This window comes from Anser anser (genome assembly GCF_964211835.1).
Source record: "Anser anser genome assembly, chromosome: 8".
NCBI lineage: Eukaryota > Metazoa > Chordata > Aves > Anseriformes > Anatidae > Anser > Anser anser.
In genome coordinates this window covers 3,239,436-3,258,919 of record NC_139728.1, presented here as the reverse complement: position 1 = coordinate 3,258,919, position 19,484 = coordinate 3,239,436, and the positions used below count along the sequence as shown (strand labels likewise).

General features: G+C 37.0%; 1 protein-coding gene and 1 long non-coding RNA gene across 3 annotated transcripts in view; one reads left to right on the top strand and one right to left on the bottom strand.

Moving 5' to 3' along the window:
• Nucleotides 1-2,884: 2,884 nt before the first annotated feature.
• The window catches only part of LOC310903740 (putative oxidoreductase ZK1290.5), a 45,285-nt gene continuing 28,685 nt past the window's right edge, over nt 2,885-19,484 (bottom strand). For both annotated transcript variants that reach the window (XM_083847588.1, XM_083847587.1), the window contains exons 4-8: nt 17,346-17,437; nt 12,661-12,843; nt 12,065-12,124; nt 9,739-9,840; nt 2,885-3,186 (exon numbers count right to left, since the gene is read on the bottom strand). In XM_083847588.1, coding sequence (XP_083703714.1) covers nt 9,745-9,840; nt 12,065-12,124; nt 12,661-12,843; nt 17,346-17,437 — 431 coding nt within the window. In that variant the 3' untranslated portion in view covers nt 2,885-3,186; nt 9,739-9,744. The remainder of the gene's footprint in view (nt 3,187-9,738; nt 9,841-12,064; nt 12,125-12,660; nt 12,844-17,345; nt 17,438-19,484) is intronic.
• LOC310903745 lies at nt 13,370-19,364 on the top strand. The gene is made up of 2 exons (XR_014587769.1): nt 13,370-16,341; nt 18,541-19,364. It is a non-coding gene; the product is annotated as an uncharacterized lncRNA (long non-coding RNA).

Sequence of the window (19,484 nt, the reverse complement as noted above, 5' to 3'; positions counted from 1 at the left end):
CGTTAAATTACAACTGTCAGAAAAGGCATGCAAGATAAATCATGCTTGAGGTTGACATATGTATCCCCTGCAACTGCCTGACATACCCTAGATATTTCAAGCTTTCTCCCTTATTTAGCTAATCTATAGAAAATACTAAATAAAAGTGCATTCATTAGGCATTTTCCTCTAGGAAATCATTCTCATATAATTTTAAGCAAGAGGAACATATTAAAAGAACGTGCTTTAATTAAAGGATAGAATGACTCAGGATTTCAGTAGTCAGATGTACAAGCTTTCATGTTTAGGTTATTGGTAAACCAACTGAGAGGGCTCCAACTCAAAGACGTGACATCCAACAAATTATTTGTCAGAGGTTGTGTAAAATGTCTAGGCAATTTCAGTTCCACTCCAAACAGCTGGCTATTTGCATCACAAAAAGTATTGTATTAGATGACCACACACATTTATACCCATGTTGACATCTTAGCAGTGAGGATACTGAAATAGTGCTTCATCCTTCTCAGGCAGTGAAGCCAGCCTGGCTGATTTTGCACTAAAGGCTGTTTAAAACCTTGGAAAATATAGGTTAATGTGGCTCAGCTGCACAGATAGCAACCTTCTCATGAGGGCTGAATCACACAAACAGGTAAATTCAGGCTGTTCCAGCCAACTCTACCAAGAGCACATGGATAAATGTTTAGTGAGAAGATTTAAGCCAGGATTATACTCCGTCCCAATCAACAGAACAAGAATTCTCTTCTTAGCACCCTCCTATCTGCCAGGTCCTGTGTTAAGGACACTTGCAATTCCATGGAATACATGACAGAAATCCAGGGTACAACTCCTTCGAAAACTCTACTCTGAGATTGCCTAGTCAGAAAAAAGAGAAAGGACAGTATAATGAATAACACATATATGCTCTTATATACTTGAGTTTTTAGGATAAGCAGGAATGCATGTTGTAGTGTCTCACACATACACAGAATTATTGGCTGCCTGTGATAAGCAAAATTCTTGTTGAAATTCCGACCAGAACTTAGTGTTCCGGGCATTGCAGAAACCTGGCTAGTCGCAGGGCAACAGTAATGTGAGATCTCCCAGATAAAAAGCCTAAATTTTAGCTTTAGCATCTTAACTAAAATCACATAACAATCTGACGTGACTCAAACTGATCGCTTTATGCCAATGAAACCAAAGAAAGCTGTACATGTACACCTGACAAACCAATCAGTCCCATGAAAAAGCACTCAAACAATCCTTCAAGAATTACAGAATTTGTGATAGAAGAGTTAGTGTAACAACACTGACATTTGGAGCAACACTGAGAATTTCAGAGTACTTTACAAAGAGACCTTAAAAAAAAGAAAGTAAAGAATCTTAAAATAAAATCTTGTATCTGAAAAATCTCTCTCCAGCATAATTCCTGGTAACTCTTAGTTGAGCAAAAGGAAATTACGCTGCCTTGCAGGAAAATGCTTTGACCTTGTCAGAAAAAGAAGTTGGGAACTGGGGGACTCCCAAAGCCTGCATCAGTGGCCTCTGACACCAGCAGGAGATAGTGCTCTCTTAGTGCCAACACTGCTGGATTACTGACAATTGCAGCAGAGGAGTGTGTGAACGTTATCCATCACGAAAAGAGAAAAATCCCTGCAAGACAGATTTCCAAAGGATTTTTGTGCAACACACTACCCTTATGCACCTTCAAAAAATTTGATCTATGCAAAACGTCCTTTTATTCACCCAGAGATAATTCAGGCCACAAAACAGAGGCATTCTTCCATAAAGTACCTGACCAAGACAGGAGATCCTCAAAACAGTACCAACAGAATAGTTTGGCTCACCCAGAAAGTACAGAGTGGACTGCAGAAACCCACAAAATTCTCATGATTAGAAGAAAGGTAAAAAACAATGTGAAAAGTAAGACATTACTCCAGATTCAGACTTTTGCTGTAGACCTGGAACAAAGAGATTGTATTTTGAGTAATTTTTTAAGATTTACACTGCACAACTGAGAAAAGAAAGCAGTTCGTACTACGTAGCCCAGTGTTTGAATGCTCAGACTGTGGTTCCTACAAAATAATTTTACCTGAAGGAAGACGATGTGGCATAAATTTGTGCAAACAGTGTACTAAACCAAAGCATTTGTACTGCCTTTGATACCATGAAGCATGCTGGGTTAGAATTAGCTCCAGCATAACATTATACAATGTTTTGTTAAGCAGTACAGACGTAATCCTCTGAATTAGGACATTTATGTCCTACCTTCAGCTCTACATGTTTTATCTGAAAGCCAGTTAACTTCTCCAAACTATCACATAATACACTGTTGACGATGTTTGCATAAAGCACAGATAGAAGCACCAAGTACTAATCATCTGTTTGTTTTCATTTGCTTGTTTGTTTGTTTTTGTGTTTGTTTTGTTTTGTTTTTTAGAGAAGAATACTATAAATTTGTACGCAAAATTAATCTTACTGCAATGGAAGACAGATGAATTCAACTCCAAGGGATGTCAGGCTTCTCTTCACAGAAATCTAGGTACCTGGACACACACGTAACTTACTTGTAGGATTTTCAAAATGACAAAAATATCTACTTATTACAATTACTGTTAGTACCTGAACCAGTTATAAATGTTTTGCACATTGGAGCCTGCTCCTATCTGTGCCTTTAAGTTAACTAATACTTTACAAAATCTTTCAGGGGAAAAAAAAAACCAGCAACAACTGCTTTGTTCAAAAGGGTTAAAATGACACCTTAAATCACATACATGCAGGTCAGAGAAACTTAATTACAGTATTGTGAGATAGCTTAATCCATACTGGAAGAAAATGCCAGAAAGATTCGAGAAAGCAGAGAAAACGCTTAAATTAGGCATTTTTGTATCGGTAAGAACACAACAAAGAAAAGGAAATGAAATGATTTTATTAAATTGTTAACATGACATTAAATACAAGCTATTGTTACTGCTTTTTTTATTATTTTCTTAACTGATACTGATTGGGTACCCTGAGTACCCAGAAGAACAATCTACTCTTCAGTTTAAAATGAATTAAAGTTTCAATTGCATTACTTTTGAACTTTAGAACAACCTGGTTTTAAATTATCCTCTCCCACAATGGATAAGTTAGATGAATTAGTTTTCTGTTGATATTCATGGTGTTCAAATGTTCCATATCTTCTTCCCTCACATTAAAATCAAAAGCCTGGTTTTGGGGAAAAAAAAAAAAAAGAATAAAAACAGGCAATGAGAACATTGCAAAACCAGAAGCACACACGTGTTAAGTATTAGCATTCTATAATTTAGATGAACCGGTTTTATTCTGAGTACTTGATACTGATCAGTTTTATATTAATTGAATGGACTTTTTAAAAATGCCATTGTAAAAAGTTTGATACATCCATTTTTGTAAGAATTTGTATTTTACTTCTAGATCAGAAAGTTGAATGTAACATTAGGTAACACTTAATTCCAAATGAAAAGACCTGAAGAAGTTGAGAAAGTGACATGTAGTTTCGTCATGGTTATCACTGCACCCAAAGACACTTCAACACCATATTATTTATTACCATAAAACCATAAGGCACTAATGTATCTAATCATGATATATTTTCTTTCATATGTGTTAAAATATAGCAGAACTTGCAGAGTGATGAAACTGTATAATGCAGTATTAGGAAACATTCTGAAAGTTAATTATTTATTCCAGTAATACAGGTAAATCAAGAAAAATCCTACTATACATTTTTTTTCTAGGATTAACTAAAGATATTATTGAACATGATAATGTAACTTAACATTCTATTCTGAAGAAGCAGAAATCCTAGCTGAAATATATGCAATTATTTGGCAGATTACAGATATTACTTATCTGTAGTATCTGGGAAAAAAAACAGTAAAATAACCATTTCCATAAAAGGAAAGACAAAAAAAAAAGCCACCTGTGATAATTTTCCAAATTAATCAGAGGTATTTGCATCTGGCTTATAAGGCACTTGTGATAATCATGCAAAAATCTCCAAAATCATGTGACAAAAACAGATACTTGCCGTTTCAGTGGTACATCTTTACATATTACACATATTATATAAATATTATTAAATATTATAATATAAAAAATGCATTAAACACCAGGGAAGTAAATTTATACCACAGTATACACATGACCTTCACAGCTATGCCTCCGTTTAATCTTTCACCAACTTTACACTGCACCCAAAGCAAGTGATTTACCATAAATTCAACTCAGCAACACTCTACTTATGGATACTCCATGGGATGACTCCAGGAGAACCATTACGGAAAAATAAGTTCCAAGAATAAACAAAAACAAAACAAAGCAATCTCCGCTGTTGTTACCAGGAAACAGTAATTATAACATTCCCCCTGCTCCCCCCTCTGCAATTTCACAGCCAAGATATGAACTTAAGAGTAATTTATTATACTGGAACTCTGAAGCCTCATATAGAGAGAGGCTCCTATAGTCTTGGAAATGTATTTTGCTGCAGAAAAAATAGAGTAATCATTAACAGAATGATATCCCTGTTAATGTACTCTGGAATTTCCTATTGGTAGGTCAGCTACAGAATGGTTCTCAAAGGGCTCTGGTGTGCAAAGCCCATACTGAGATCATAAAAGATTCTTCTTGGGCACAGGTATTGAGATCTGGCACAAATGGATCTGTACAAGGCTAGGCATCTCACAGTATCGGCCACGTCTACCACGAGTGCACAGAGTGATACTTATTATGCCACTGGGAAGCAGTATCAGAATCACTGACTTAAATTCATTTCAGGGTTTGAGCTCCTCTTTTTTTTTTTTTTCTTTTTTCTTCAAGTGGGTAGTGACAAGTTTTGGAGATAGTTCTCACGATCTGGGCCCTTCGAAAGTCATTACTATTCTATAATGTCCTGGCAGTTGTAATTAGCCCTATGTGATGCTCCAGATGGATTAGTGGCCACCGAATAAAGATCAAGACTGCATCATTTTTATCATAAATATTACACAGAATCATTCAGGTTGGAAAAGACCTCTAAGATCATCTAGACCAACCTTTAACCTAGTACTGACAAGTCCATCACTAAACCATGCTACTAGGTTCTACATCTACACATTTCTTGAAGAGCTCCAGGGACAGTGACTCAACCACTTCCCTGGGCAGCCTGTTCCAACACCACACAACCAGTAATTTCAGTCAAGAAATTTCCCCTGATATCCAACTTAAATCTCCCCTGGTACAACTTGAGGCCATTTCCCCTCGTCTTATCACTTGGTGCGTGGGAGAAGAGCCTGACCCCCACCTTGCTACAGCCTCCTTTAAGGTAACTGTTACGTACAATAATGTCTCCCGAGCCTTCTTTTCTCCAGGCTAAACATCCCCAGCTCCCTCAGCCAGTCCTCATAAGAGTTGTTCTCTAGACCTTTCACCAGCTTCATTGCCCTTCTTCTGATGCACTCCAGCACGTTGATGCCCTTATAGTGAGGACCAGCCTACTAGTCATAGGCTTACTTTGAGGCAGCGCAGGTATTTGCCATTTTCTTTCAAAAGTACAGACGTTTTTGGAGGCTGCAATAAGTGCAAAAAGATTGAGTACAAAAACCACTCCCAGCACAGCAAGCTTGGCTTTTCTGTTACTTCTACCCGAAGCCCTGTAGTCAGAGATGTGCTCCGTGAGCTTCAAAGCTTTGGCAGGGGTGTGGCGACGTGGAGAGAGTTAACTGATTGGATTCAATTACTGTCCACAAGAGCTGCTCCACCTTTGTCCCCCTTTTCAAAAACAAAGGGTTAACGTCAGCTTTCCTGTCAGAATAGTTTAGTATTGCTATTTTAGAAAAGAAAATCAGCTGGTGTTAACCACTGTGCCGAAAAGAGGTGCAAATATTAGTGCAGCCTGCTTGGCTTTGTGGGTTTGTGAACTTACTAATATTATAGTTTCTTTACTACACACCCTAATCAGAAGAATAATGTACTTGTCTTCAAATGTGTGTTGGGGGGACAAGTACAGTAGAAGAGCAGACTGATTAAAAAAAATTCCTAAGCACACACTTTGCAAAACAACTGCCATCATTTTCCAATTCAATATTCTCAGGTGCCTTCACCTCCAGTCATATAAAAAATGTAAGTCAGAAGCAGGCAAGAAAAGGAGAGAGGGAGCCACTCAGAGGCAGACAGGAAGCTACTTGGCTGCACAGAAAATGGCCTCACCCTTCCCACTGACTTTCCGTTTTTTTTTTTTTTTTTTTCCTTATTTGTTTTAAGAGTTCCCTTCCAGTTTCAGTGCTCCTACAAAGAAGGCTGAATGCACTTTGTTAGGCAACACTGATAAATTGTATCTTGTTTTAAATAATGGTTTATCTCAACTAGAGAGGAGTGTCCCAATCAGTCACAACCATAAATAACCTACATAACATGCCTTCAATTTGCAGATGTATTCCCTAGACCCGCTGTCAAGACAGTGGGTTGCAATAGTAAAATGCATGCATTGCTGTATGTTAAAAACGGTCACGGTAGCAAGGTGAAAGAGCTTTCTCTCTGGAGAAAGCGTGTCTTAGGCAAGTATGGACAAGAGAAGGAATTTCAGCCCTAGGGAAGAATATGCATGGTATCATTCCAAGAATACATTCGAGGGATGACTTCTGAACCAAAGAAGAAATTAAACAAATGGAATTAAACTTCCTGATTTCGTACATTCTGCACTTTCATATCCTTCTGTTCTGCTAGATTTCACTTCTGTTACAGAACATCACTCCTCACTGCTACCCCTAGATCTCACTACTGTTCATGTTCCAATTTGTTATTAGTTGACTTTATACTGTTATCAAAGTTGTCAGTACTTTAGAAGTGTTCACTTATACACGGTTACGTGGACTTATCATTCTACAGCAGCCCTTGTTTAAAAAGAAAACTATCAACATATTAAATGCCAATTTAGTTGTAGAGAGGAGCATAAAATATCAGTCTACTTAGTCTGTTGTCCCTGTGCAACCGGATCAAAACTAGAAGAGGATTTGCTCAATGCCGCTAAATTAACTAACAAGGTATAAGATTTGTGAAAGCTGTTTTCAAGGGAAGAAGCTCCAGTGATGTATCCCAAGCACACAGGAGATAACAGGATTCCAGTCCCTTGGGAGAATTATAGCTTCTAGCAGAAAACAATGGGGATAAGTGATGGCACGATATAAAAAGCTGCACACCACACCTAGGAGAAGGATAACATGGGTCAGCTGAGTCCTGGCACTTAAATAGTTCTAAAGCCACTAGCTGGTAGCAAAGGAATTGGTAGGAAAATTCACACACACACACACACACAAAATCCTAGAAAAAAAGCCCTGAAAAACCTGCAATAATCAAGTCTAAAGGTAGTTAGAGAAGTATCAGATTAAAACTGCTCCTTAGAAGTATGCTATTATAGTACTAGTGTTTCTATCTTATTACTCCTTTCATTACTCACCGTACTGCTTAGATAACATCATCTAGATCAGAGAAAATACTGCCTTGACTTCCTAGCAAAACCAGATACAAATGCAAGATTAAAATCTCTTTGAAAGAGGGAACAATAAAATCTATCAATGGATTAGGAAGCCATCCTCACTACAGTCTATAGTCATCACAGTAACTACATCTGGTTTAGTTCTGTTTAGCTCAGAACAGGGAGTCAGAAACAGCACAGGAAAACCAGAGCTGTTCTGTCCATCATGGGACTTCTAGGCACATAACTAATCCTAACTGAATATTGCCTTGATAATACTGAAGCTAAAATTTGCCAGCTTACATAAAGATGTGGTTCACGTTGTATGTATCATTTATGTTGGAAATCGTATGTTGATGTGATGAGTGTTTATTCAGAGATAACAAGGTAAAATGCCCACTTCTCTTTTATAGTTTCTGAGATAGTCTTCGCTGACTAAAACCCACATTGAATGAATACTAGGCACGTGATTCACTTCTAGTGCTTGTTCTATGAATTCAGATACGATGTGAAGCAATGAGTCCCCCAGCTACACAGTGCTATGTAACACTTTTATGCATATTGCTAAAATCTGAGCAAATTACTATGCTAAGGTATTATTCTAAAAAGTGATTTTTCAAAAGCAGGATTATGCGATGATCACAGGTAGAAAAGTTTATTTGTGTGCATTCTTTCCAGTTTTTGCTTAGTCATTGCCATCATTTTCTGCAAAAGCTGAAAAAAATACCTTAATTTTATAAATAAGCCTTACTTTTTGAAATATTGAACCCCTCATTACAACAGTTAAACCAGGTACATTGCAGTTCTTGGAACACCTGAAGTGACATTACTAAATACTGAAGCACCCCATACTGTAGACCACACTTGAAAAACTGCAAGATAACCTTAATGCGTAGGTAGTGAATCTTTTTGGAACAGTACATTATCCATTGTACACGTTAGTGAGGGCAGCTTTTCATACAGTATCTTGTTTTTAAAATCATAAATAAAACAATAGTGATTCAAGAGGCAAATCCAAACATATTTTCTCTGAAATGTTTACCAGTACTTGGTTTTATCAATCAATTATGCTGAGGAGCTGTTATCAACAAGGTTAAGTTTTCTGTATTTTATCCGAGCTGTATGGAAGCTCAGCTTTGAGGAAAAACACTACAGGCTGGAATATATGACTGCTGCAAGCCATTTCTTGATAAAAACTAAGGAGCTTTGTTTCGTGATATGACTAAAGCAGAACAGCACTGGGAAAACTGCCTCAGGAAGTCCACACACAATATAAATCATACTCAGATTTTCCATACCTTTCTAGACACGGGAACTCTTAAAATATCAGACCAATGTGACTAGAAGTTCAATACTCAGCAGATAAAAGACTTTGCAGACGTGTTTCTCAAAACAGACTTGTAAACTACAAATATCTGTATATACATCTACCTCTTTATATACATACATATTTTATAATAACTCTCTGAAGAACATTCTGTTCATGAAATTTCCTGGAGAAATCCAAAGTGAAAGCTAAACTAATTCTCACTAAAAGCTACACAAAGCTCACCAGAATTTCCTGTAAGAGAAAAAGATGCTTAACAACAAAGACGCCTCTTTGGCTCTTAAGAGCTTCCCGCTCAACTCTTATCCATGCACTCAGTTCATTTGTGCATAGATTTCTCTGGAAGTATTCCTACTTTGTTACGACTACAGGCTTGTAAATAATACACATAGAACTCTCTAGGTCAATGCCATTATTATGCAGTAATATATATAAAACTCCTTCTTGCAATGCTTATATATTGCTGATTACAATGAGATCATATTCTTCATGGAGTTTTACAGTATAGTATAAATACTGTAGTGATAATGGTAATAATATGTTTTTTCCACCCAGCTTTTTCTTCTTCATATATTGCAACCCTCTAACAAAATACCTGAAAAATTACTTTGAACTCAACACTTGTATTGTACACTAGTAGGTAGCTTTTTTCCTACATTTAAAGACATATCTCCTCATGTTCATTGGTTAAGTGGTCTGATGTGAGGTCAATGTCATAAATAGGAGGCTTTGCACAGGCTTCAGTGAACTGTGTATCAGGATTTTAGATGGAAATAAAAGATCTCAGGACAAAAGCACTACCCTCAGAAATTCTTTTGTCTGTTACCTGTGGTAAGGATTTCAAATCAGTTATCATTAATACCAGACTGTAAGCTCACAATTACACTCTTATTGCAACCTTCCCTGAATTTAAATTATGTGGTATGACATACTGATTACTGACAAAGGAAAAAGCGCAAACCTTTGTTCACACAATAAGGCTTGGGTCCCAGGAAACATGTCTCCCATCATGCAATCCATTTAGAATTTCAACATCATCTTCTGCTATTGTAAAATCAAACACCTATGGGAATGCATATATAGTTAACATCATGAACATAGAGAGAATCAGGAGGGTTTCTATCATTTCAGTTTGAAGCAGAATTTTTCTATTTTTTTTTATCCTTCTGGAAATTACTTTACATTTTGTCACAGACAAACATCATTCCATTAAGTTAACAAGCTCTACTTGGCCCTTTGCTGTCTTTGTGACTCATTTTCATTTGCAGACCCTGTTGAGATGGTTTTGTAGCACTCTGGCCTCAAGCAAGGCTGCAAGACAGTGGCAGCACCAAAGCTGTTTTTAACAGCATTCTATGTGGTCACTGCCAGAGGTATACGAATACTGACTGCAATCCCTCTGGAAACCTGAGCTCAATATTTTGGTTATATCCAGATGTTCATTTTAAAAAGTGTCACAATTCTTTTCCTCAGAACTTTAGCCAAAGAGAATTATTAGAAGGTATAGGAATTTTTATGAAGTTAGCAATCTAAGGTTTTATCTATCTGTATCTTTTCTATGTGTACTTAGAAAAAATACTCATGGATCAGCTAATGCAGAAAAGTGCTACAGTGCTACCGTTTCTCAGTACTAATGCTGACTTGAAAGCAACCGCCTCTTTTCATGCATAGGTTCTTACAGTGACTGACTTGCCCTGTGGTGAAATCTACAACATCAGTGATGGTGCCAGCGTTTTCTTAGCAGGTGACTTATTTGGACAATATCACTTCAGAACTGAATTTGCTTTAAATTGCTCTGTTGTCTTTGTCAGAGCTCCTTCATACTCAGTGGAAAGAGCCTGTGGAGCCTCAACTGCTGCCAAATGAGCTACCCCCATTCTACATTATCCAGCACTTGCTGTGTGCTGGAATGCCCCATGTAGTTGAACTTCAATGCTCAAGATTTTTAATTCTGAACCACAGACAAGTCACAAAACTAGAAATACTGTATACTACACACTCAGGGTTCACTGAGGTCCATGTTTTCCCCATTTTAACTAGAAGTCATTGAGACTCTAACACATTGGCATGGGTTAAAAAAAAAAAAAAAAGGAATTGTGATAAACAACATCAGACAACTGTAATTCCCCCCCACCCCATCCTAAATGTTTTGAGTTTTGCTGCAATGCAATCCTTCAGCTGCATTAAATGAATTGGTGAGTCCACAGAATAAAATCCATAAAACACAGAATTAACTTGGATTTAAAAATATCATTGGAGAAAAAAAAAAAAAAGAGAAGGAGAGATTTTTAACCTGGTTCTGCTCTCTGATCTGGTTCACAATATTTTGCCACAAACAGCTGTGCTTGTACCACAGAAGCAGGGCAGATGTCAGAATAAATAGTTGAGGCAGAAGCTACATAAATAGGCATAGCCACCAGGAGAAAACCTCATTACATGTGTGTTAATTTACACTTAGAGCACATGGACAGTGATTTAACTGACAGTCAGATGTTTGCTGTCTTCTTTCCGACTTACCAAACAGTTCATACTCCTAAAATATTTTTGAAAGAACAAGAAGTTTGTGAATTCCCCTCCCCCGCCGCCCCCCCTCCCAAAAGCACACTTTGAGATTACAGAAATGGGAAGAAAAAATAAGGAATGAATTAAAATCATTCAGTATACCGAGAAAAAAAACAAACAGGGAGATCATGCTGCCAATCCTCAGTTCCTTCCCACTCCTCTTCGTGCATACCCTACATCCTGTGACCTTCTCTGTAAGTGGGAAGAAGGTAGGGGAAGAGTCAGCTTTGCCAGGACTGTGACTTCCTCAAGAGGTATCTGGGATATCTCCAACAGAGTTTTACAGCTTTCATACAGTGTCTTTGTGCTATGCATAGCATACAAGTTCCTTACATTTGATCTATATGCTTATCACAAAAAGAACCTAACCATAACCAGACTAGATTTTCTACTATCACTCAAGTAACAAGTAAAGATATTAATGACAAAAATCAACTATGAAAGTTGATTTTTCAGTATTTAGTAAGTCTGTGGATAACTTTTTTGTACATAGTGATTAAATCTCCACTGATTTCTGGCATTTTTGAATTATGTGTGTTTTTTTTTTTATTTTTAATTTATTTATTTTTTAAATGTACTGTGGTAATTCTAAGCTGCTATAACTTGCTAATTTTAACTGAGTTGCCCTAATATTAAAATGGTATAGGACAACAGACAGACAAACCGAAATATTAAAAACAGTAGCTTGGATATTAGTCGAACTTGAGTGCATAACTAAATCTTACCTTGCAGTTTTCCTGTATCCTTTCTGCTTTCGTGGACTTTGGAATAGTCACAATCGCATTCTGAAAAACATAGTTATTTTCATCATTAAAATTTACATAGTTTCAAAGAAAATACTCTCTTCACAATATTTCAAGATGTTCCTCATGCCTTCTGAGGTTTTTCTCCCATTTTTCAAAGGACACTGACATTTCCATAGGTTATTTGTAATTGCAGTTATGTACAGTGCATTAAATTCCAACATAGATTAAGTAGTCATTGTAAAACACTATTTCACTGCTCATCCCTTTGTGTTGAGTGACAGAAACAGAACGATTCCCCCTTACTGTTTATAACTTTTAGTTTGAAAACATCTCTTTTATTGGTGATTCCTTTCATTCTCTACAATCAAATTATTTGCGTATTTAAAATAGTGCCATGGTTTGTGTATTACATTGCAAATTTCCTGGACAACAATTAGTTCATAGGCTATCAAAATACTGAAGGCAAGAATACTTTCTTTATAAATTCTGTTTTGAGGCACAATATCCCAAACTATTTGCATTTTATTTTTTTCCTGAGAGAGGAGACAGGTTTTTAATTATTACCCTCCAATTACCTGTATACTCCAGCGTATGCAAATCTGTGCTGGAGTTTTGCCATATTTCTTTGCCAGCTGAATGACACTAGGATGAGTGAGTGCTTCACCTTTGGCTAAAGGACAATAGCCTTCAAAAACAATACCTCTGCTCCTACAATAATCCACCAGCTCCTGAGGTCTTTGGAAAGGGTGGTACTCAGCCTTAGATAAACAGAAAGAAACTTTTAGTCAAAACCTTGAAAATACATTTAGTAGAAAACATTATCATTGATAAATGAGAATATTTTTACCCTATTGCTTTTAAAATGCAATACGAGTGAAATCACTGCTTTGGAAGATATATATAAGTTATCAGTTTTAGAAGATATATGAAGGATATTAATCTACAAACATTTTGCCATTAACTGGCACAATAATTTCCTATGCATTTTATGTTTACCACAGAAATAAAGTATGAGTAGTTGTCTTCCCTACCTGCAGTTGGACTTACACTGCTGTTCTGCTCAGTGTTTGAGAAATGCATGCAAATGCATACTGTGAGTCAGCATTAGGTCATTTTTACGGGTGATTTGAGACTACCTTCTCTTCCCCCAAATTACTTCTTTTCTTATCTCTTGACTGATGTTCTTCTTGGGGTTGCACAGGCGAGGGGAGGAGGCAGGGCTGAGACTGGGTTTGCAAGACGCTGACCAGAACAATATGTCTAGGATGAGGGCCTGACCTGTGAAGCAAAGCATTGGCACAGACTGCACATGGAAAATCCTGTATTCCCTGTGTGGCGTCACAACCAACAACACGGCAGGAAGCAGACATGCTGTGGAATGAGCAGCTCTGGAGACCCTTTGCTAGGACAGCAGATCACAGATTGCCCAGAACCAGTTAAAAGGAGAAAAGTAACGAGCTACAAAGACAGCTACTGGAAACAGAAGTTACTGGTAAGTGAAGATCTCAAAAAAGCCACTTATTCTGGCACTTAGTGAAAGCCAAAAACGAACCTCTGTAATATTCCCTTACTCTGTTTACTTCAAAAAATATTTCACAGCTTATACGTTGTAAGAAACACACCTTCCTCTGCATTCAGGTGAAAAGTGGTGGCGTTTTCTTTTAAAAAGAGAGAGTCCATAATCATGTGATGTGCCTTCAGCACAACTAGCCGTCACCACTGTTCCAGTGATCTAACTCTTGCGCATTTAGAAAAAAAGTACTCTTCTGAACAATTACCTCAACACATGGAATCTGGAAAATTTCTTCTGCCATAAAAAGGACAAATGAACATTTCCTGTTTCTCATCTTTAGTACATGTTGTCTTTTCAGACAACAATGGTCAGGAACAATAGGCTGGCAGTCATTCAATATACGCTAAGAAAAAACTGTGCCCCTAGAAGGCTGGGCTGAGTCAGCCTAAAGCTGCTATGATCTAAATTACTAGGTGGACTCGGGAACAAGGTTCAAGCAGCAGACACATCCATGTCTTCAACCTTTGATGTTTCTTGACCTTTGCGTAGCCTTTGTATTTCATGTTTATATTTGAAAGACCAGTGTTTAGGTCATACAGTTATTCACTTGTTTGCACCTGACCTGACTAGAAAATATTCTCATTGTTTATTATGCAAAACTGAGAGGGAAAAAAGAGTGAGCAAGCAGTTCCTTTCAGAACACTGATTAACAAAACCCAAAGCAAGCCTAGTCTACTTGCTCCTTATCCAACTACACCACAAGACTGAGCATCTTCGAGAAACACCACGTACTCTTCTGGGTAAGTATCATTTTGCAATGAGTATTAGATACAGATATACAGTGTCTTCGAATGTATTAATATACTGTGAATATTGGGATTTCATAGAAGTCTTTGTAAGTATTGTCTATTGGGTGTATTAATAGTAATAATTTTAGAAGAGGTTCTTTACACTAAGTATAATAAGTAATGCAGCCTTCAAAATACTAAATAAAGAATTATTTATGATCAGATGCTGAAAAATCTGAAGCATCTCTTTAGCATCAGGTGACTTATTCAGCATTTATTACTAATGTGCCTGCAAGCAGCATTTAGCTGCTGGTCTAAAAAGGGTTCTCAGCAGCAGAGCTGCACCATAAATACTTAAAGCAAGTAGAGCATGCTGCTGTGTTACCCGCTTGTTTCACAAACAGGCTATACAGCAACAACCACCTCCTGCCTTGGAACATGATTTATGCCTTTCATTGAATCAGGAGACTCCCAGATTTCATGAGCTGAACTTTGTCATACACCTTTCTGTATTGGTAGTAGCAAGCATTTTTCTTTTTAAAAGTAATCCTAAAACAATGAAATGCAAAAAAGAAATAATCGCTATTGAATTTGTTTTTATTTTGAAACCTTTCTGGAAGATTCCAGCAGCATCTGAGTGCAAGGCACTAGCATCCTGAGCTGAGGAGACATATGGTGGGTGGCCAGTACGCGCTTCCCCTCAAAATAATAATTCCCACTTCCTGGCCTGCCCCACCCTTGCTATTTTAGTCACCAAACTTTTCTCAGGCAAGGGCTGTCCGTCATACAGCTGCAAAGGAAGATCTTGGTCTGTTCTGGCACTCTACCCTGAGTGATTTGTGTGTAAAATCTGTCATACATTTAATAAAGCAGTTCACAGTTCACATTACTGAACCCTTCACAGCTGCTACTTGGTCAGCCACAGGGGAACTCCAAGAAAGCACAGATTTTTATGACAGTCGTACCGCAATGGGGGAAAAGTTAAGCCTAATACATGGACCTAGACTCTCAGTAGGGTAGGGTACACACTTGACAGTACACGAGCCTTACTCATTCCACCCTGCTGCAGATTCATCGGATCTTTTCACCTGGTAAAGCTCTCCTGCATCTGGATTTCAGTCAGCTTCTCAAGGGGAATGCACAGCCTTACAATTATTTTTCCTCATAAAACTGACATTTAAGCCCCCAAATGAGTTTTCTTCACAGAGGAACAGTTCACGTGAGCTTACATACAAATGCCTCAAAATCCTAAAATACCCTTTTACAAATTTACATAATTGGGCTCAATATCAATGGTGACATTAACACATTTAAGTCACTTCTGCAAATAACTTCTTCATGCAGTATAAAAACATTGATGAGCACCCCTACATGGAATTTGGAGAAGATCAGTTTAGTTTCAGTGAGTTTATTAAGCGAATATATACATTAATTATTATTTTTCCTACTTAGTAACAGGCACAAGTATTTTCCTTGAGCATAAATACAAGCCTTTCACTGCCAAGTCAATTACAAATTCTAGAATACAAAAATGTAACTTCTAAGTTAGATTTCACTCTACCTGATGCCAGAATGAAATATTTTAATGGTTTTACTTAGAGCATTTGACAGGAGTTTTAGTAGTAGGTTATAACTTTTAAAACTGCTTAATTACTACTAAATACATTAGAAAGAATACATTCTTGAAAAGACAGGTCTTTCCTACTTTGGTCCATCCTACCTTATTGAAGAACATATTTTCTTCCCCAAGAAGAGAAGCAGTGCTTACAACTTGGTTTGTTAAACAGAAGCACTGCCTTCTACCTAGTTTGTGAAGACTACAAAAAGTCTAATAAAGCACCTCATTTCTCCGGCCTTCCTACTTCCTTCTCTTCACAGAAAAATAACTCTCCGTTTTAACATCCTAAGAACTGTTGGAGCTGCAACACTAAATTCGTTATGCAAATTTAAAACAGGTAATAGGAAGTGATTTTCCTTCATTTCTACATAATGACTGCTTGCAAATGTTTTGTATTTAGAGATTAGTTCACTGGAAGACTAGGCTACCTCAGGCATAACTACAGCAATGATCTTCTGTATCACAAAGTAATGGACAATAAAATAAGAATTGAGTATAGCGCTTCCATTCTCAAATTTAAGAATTCATTAGAAAACTTTCATAATTGTCCTTTGGTAACCTTTAGTATAGTCAGCAAAACCCCAGAGATGTTAAGTTCTGTCACATTCTGAGCCACCTTTTTGTGCCTGTTTATGACATTACACCACAAAATGCTGCCAAAAATCCTTAACACCTGCAGAAAAGGAAAAAGCATGTGTCTGCACTTCAGCCATTCCAGTTCACAGTTCTATGTTAGCTTTAAGAACATTTTCACTGGCGGTAGGTGGTAGGAACTGAAGCATGAACTTCTACCACAGCTGCAACAAGGGAACAGATGTCAGCATCCTGCAAGTCTGCCGGAATGTAGGTGGCAATCTTTTATCACTGAATTTAATGCAATCTTTTTGATTAAAATAAGGAGAGAGCAAGGGGAACAGCACCCTTGCACGGATACAGAATCACCTAACACTTTCAGTGTTGCTTAGAGGAATTACATTTAGTATTTCAACACAGGATCTCCAAAACTTTGTTTACTCCGCAGACAGTAAACATTTAGTGCTACCTGAATGTTATTTCTAAACCGTTTTATCATCAAAAACTGGTGCCCTGACCATTTGTCTGTGCCTTAACACCAGTCACAAACAAGCTGCCTGGCAAAAACTGGGGAAATAAAAGGACAAAGGACATTATTATTATTATTTCTTTCCAATTCAGGTCATCTTCCTGAATGGTTTCCAATATATGTATAGAAATGAAAGAGAAGAAATTGCAGAGTAAAGTTATTATGTGTAGTCTTTCAGGCACAGGGCTGTGGAGGAGTGGATTAGTAACCAGATACTTAAATACTATTTCTCCACTCACCTGATTAACATGTGGAGTAACCACACAGTCTTCCTTTAGTTGCTCAAGATGACTGATAAGAAAGTTGCTTACGCCAATTGACCTACACAAACCTAACAAGAGAAACAGAAAAAAATGTTGGGATGATCTTAACTACCTGGGAGGATTACTTGAAAAATGTCACTTTCAAAAAAGAAAATGATTGGTACAGATCATTTCTGTAGAGCAAAACACTACAAAGAAACACAGAAAACAGCACTGAAATGTAGTTTGACAGTATTATCTGAAAGCGTGGTTTCGTCACAGTCACACTAGGAAATCATTTTATAATCTAAACACACTGGAAACTCCCCAGTGTATAAAAACGCCAGGCTAAATTCTGGGAAAGGCTAATGTAGTATAAGCAAAGAACAATTGGACTTCACCAGAATGAAAAGAAGGAAATGGTGTTCTGAGCAGCTTGCCAAAGCTAAAGAAAAGTGGAACATTTGCAGAAGACTAATAAGGTGTGAGCAATAAAACACAAGGACATGCAGCCCAAATGAACTACATAACCCCACTTATATTTTTATTAGCTTATTGCTATTAAAGAGACATTACATAAAACTCAGTATAACAACTTTAAGTAGTGTCTAACAAGAATTAAGAAGTTCAAAAGTGTAGGAAGTAGAATCCGCATTAGAATGGCTAGATTTCTCTGCTCCTGTTGACACACAAATCACGTGACACATAGGTGATAATGAAAGCTCTTTTGTTTTTACCTTAACTGTGTATATATGTGAATTAAGTGCTGACAGTTCTGAAATCAGATGTCTTCCTTCAAACCTCAGATATGATAGAGTGCAACTCCCATTACAGGCCTGCCACAATACCTCAAACCCGACTATTCCTTGACAATTTGGTCCCTATTCTGTGCTAAACACAGTTAACAGGGAAAACAGTTGTCATCAGGCTAGTAGTGTTCTCCTTAGGCTGTAGATTCTGCAGATTATGGCTCAGACTTATTTCTTTAGTAAGTGAACTTTGGCTTTACTTGATCTGCATTTCAACCTTTAACTCTGCAGATGGAAAGTGCCTCAAGTTGTGTGAACATAGGAGTCCTAGCATTTCTCCTGGCCAATTCTATACTGTGTACATGTATGTCCTCCTCTATATACATACATACAAGTAGCTATAGCAAAAAAAAAAAAAAAGGAATTTTTTTTTTTTTTTTTAGAAAAAGAAGATGCTACTTGGTAACTTCAGGCATTTGGTGTCACAGGAATGACTTCTAGACTGAAATTGCCACTGTCTTGAGGTTGACAGGGAGCTATGCAGAGCACCTTTGATATTGAACCGCAAATACAGAACACATAAAAAGCACATATTAATGAAACTGAAGTACATGAATAATTTAAAAGGAATAATTTTGCTTATCTAGAATAAAGATGATGAAAAAGTTGGAGGAAAATGTATTAACCATTCCTAAACTATTCAGAAAATGTACATGTGTTTTATGAATAAAAAAATAACTTGCTAAGAGACTATGAATTGGCATTTAAAAATTTTGCAGGTTGGATTTGCTCTAGCAAAATAAAGAAATTAAAATTTTCTAGCCTTCTATGAAAGCATATTAAGTAACTTTACAGCTTGCTAATTATTAGAAACAAACTGTTAAAGTCCTTAAAAAAAAAAACAAAAACTTGTGTTACACCATATAAATATAGGTAAATTGACTGCTGTGTTGCTTTCATATGTTTTAGCAGTAGAAGCAGATAAGCAGCACAGCAGCAAAACCTGCATGCATACTACTGCTTTTTAATGTGGTTTCTTTTGTAGAATACAAGGACAAAAAAATACATTAGCAACTGAAGTGCTAGACAGCTTTCACTTACAGAAATGATCACTGTTCAAGATGTTTAACGTAATTAGGTTATAACCTGCATTACAGCAATTTGCATAATTTGTATGTAATCTGCCAGAAGGAGCGAAACCCAAGCTTTTGATTTCTACTGACAAACAACCCTGGAGTGTCAACACTAATAAATCATTATGCCAAAGAAGTGAGAAAAACATTTGCAGTTTTAACACAATGGTGAACCAAAATATTATAGACTATTGCTGAAAGCTAAGGAGTTACAAGAAACATGCTGTTACTGCCCTTGAAGAATAAAGCTTTTA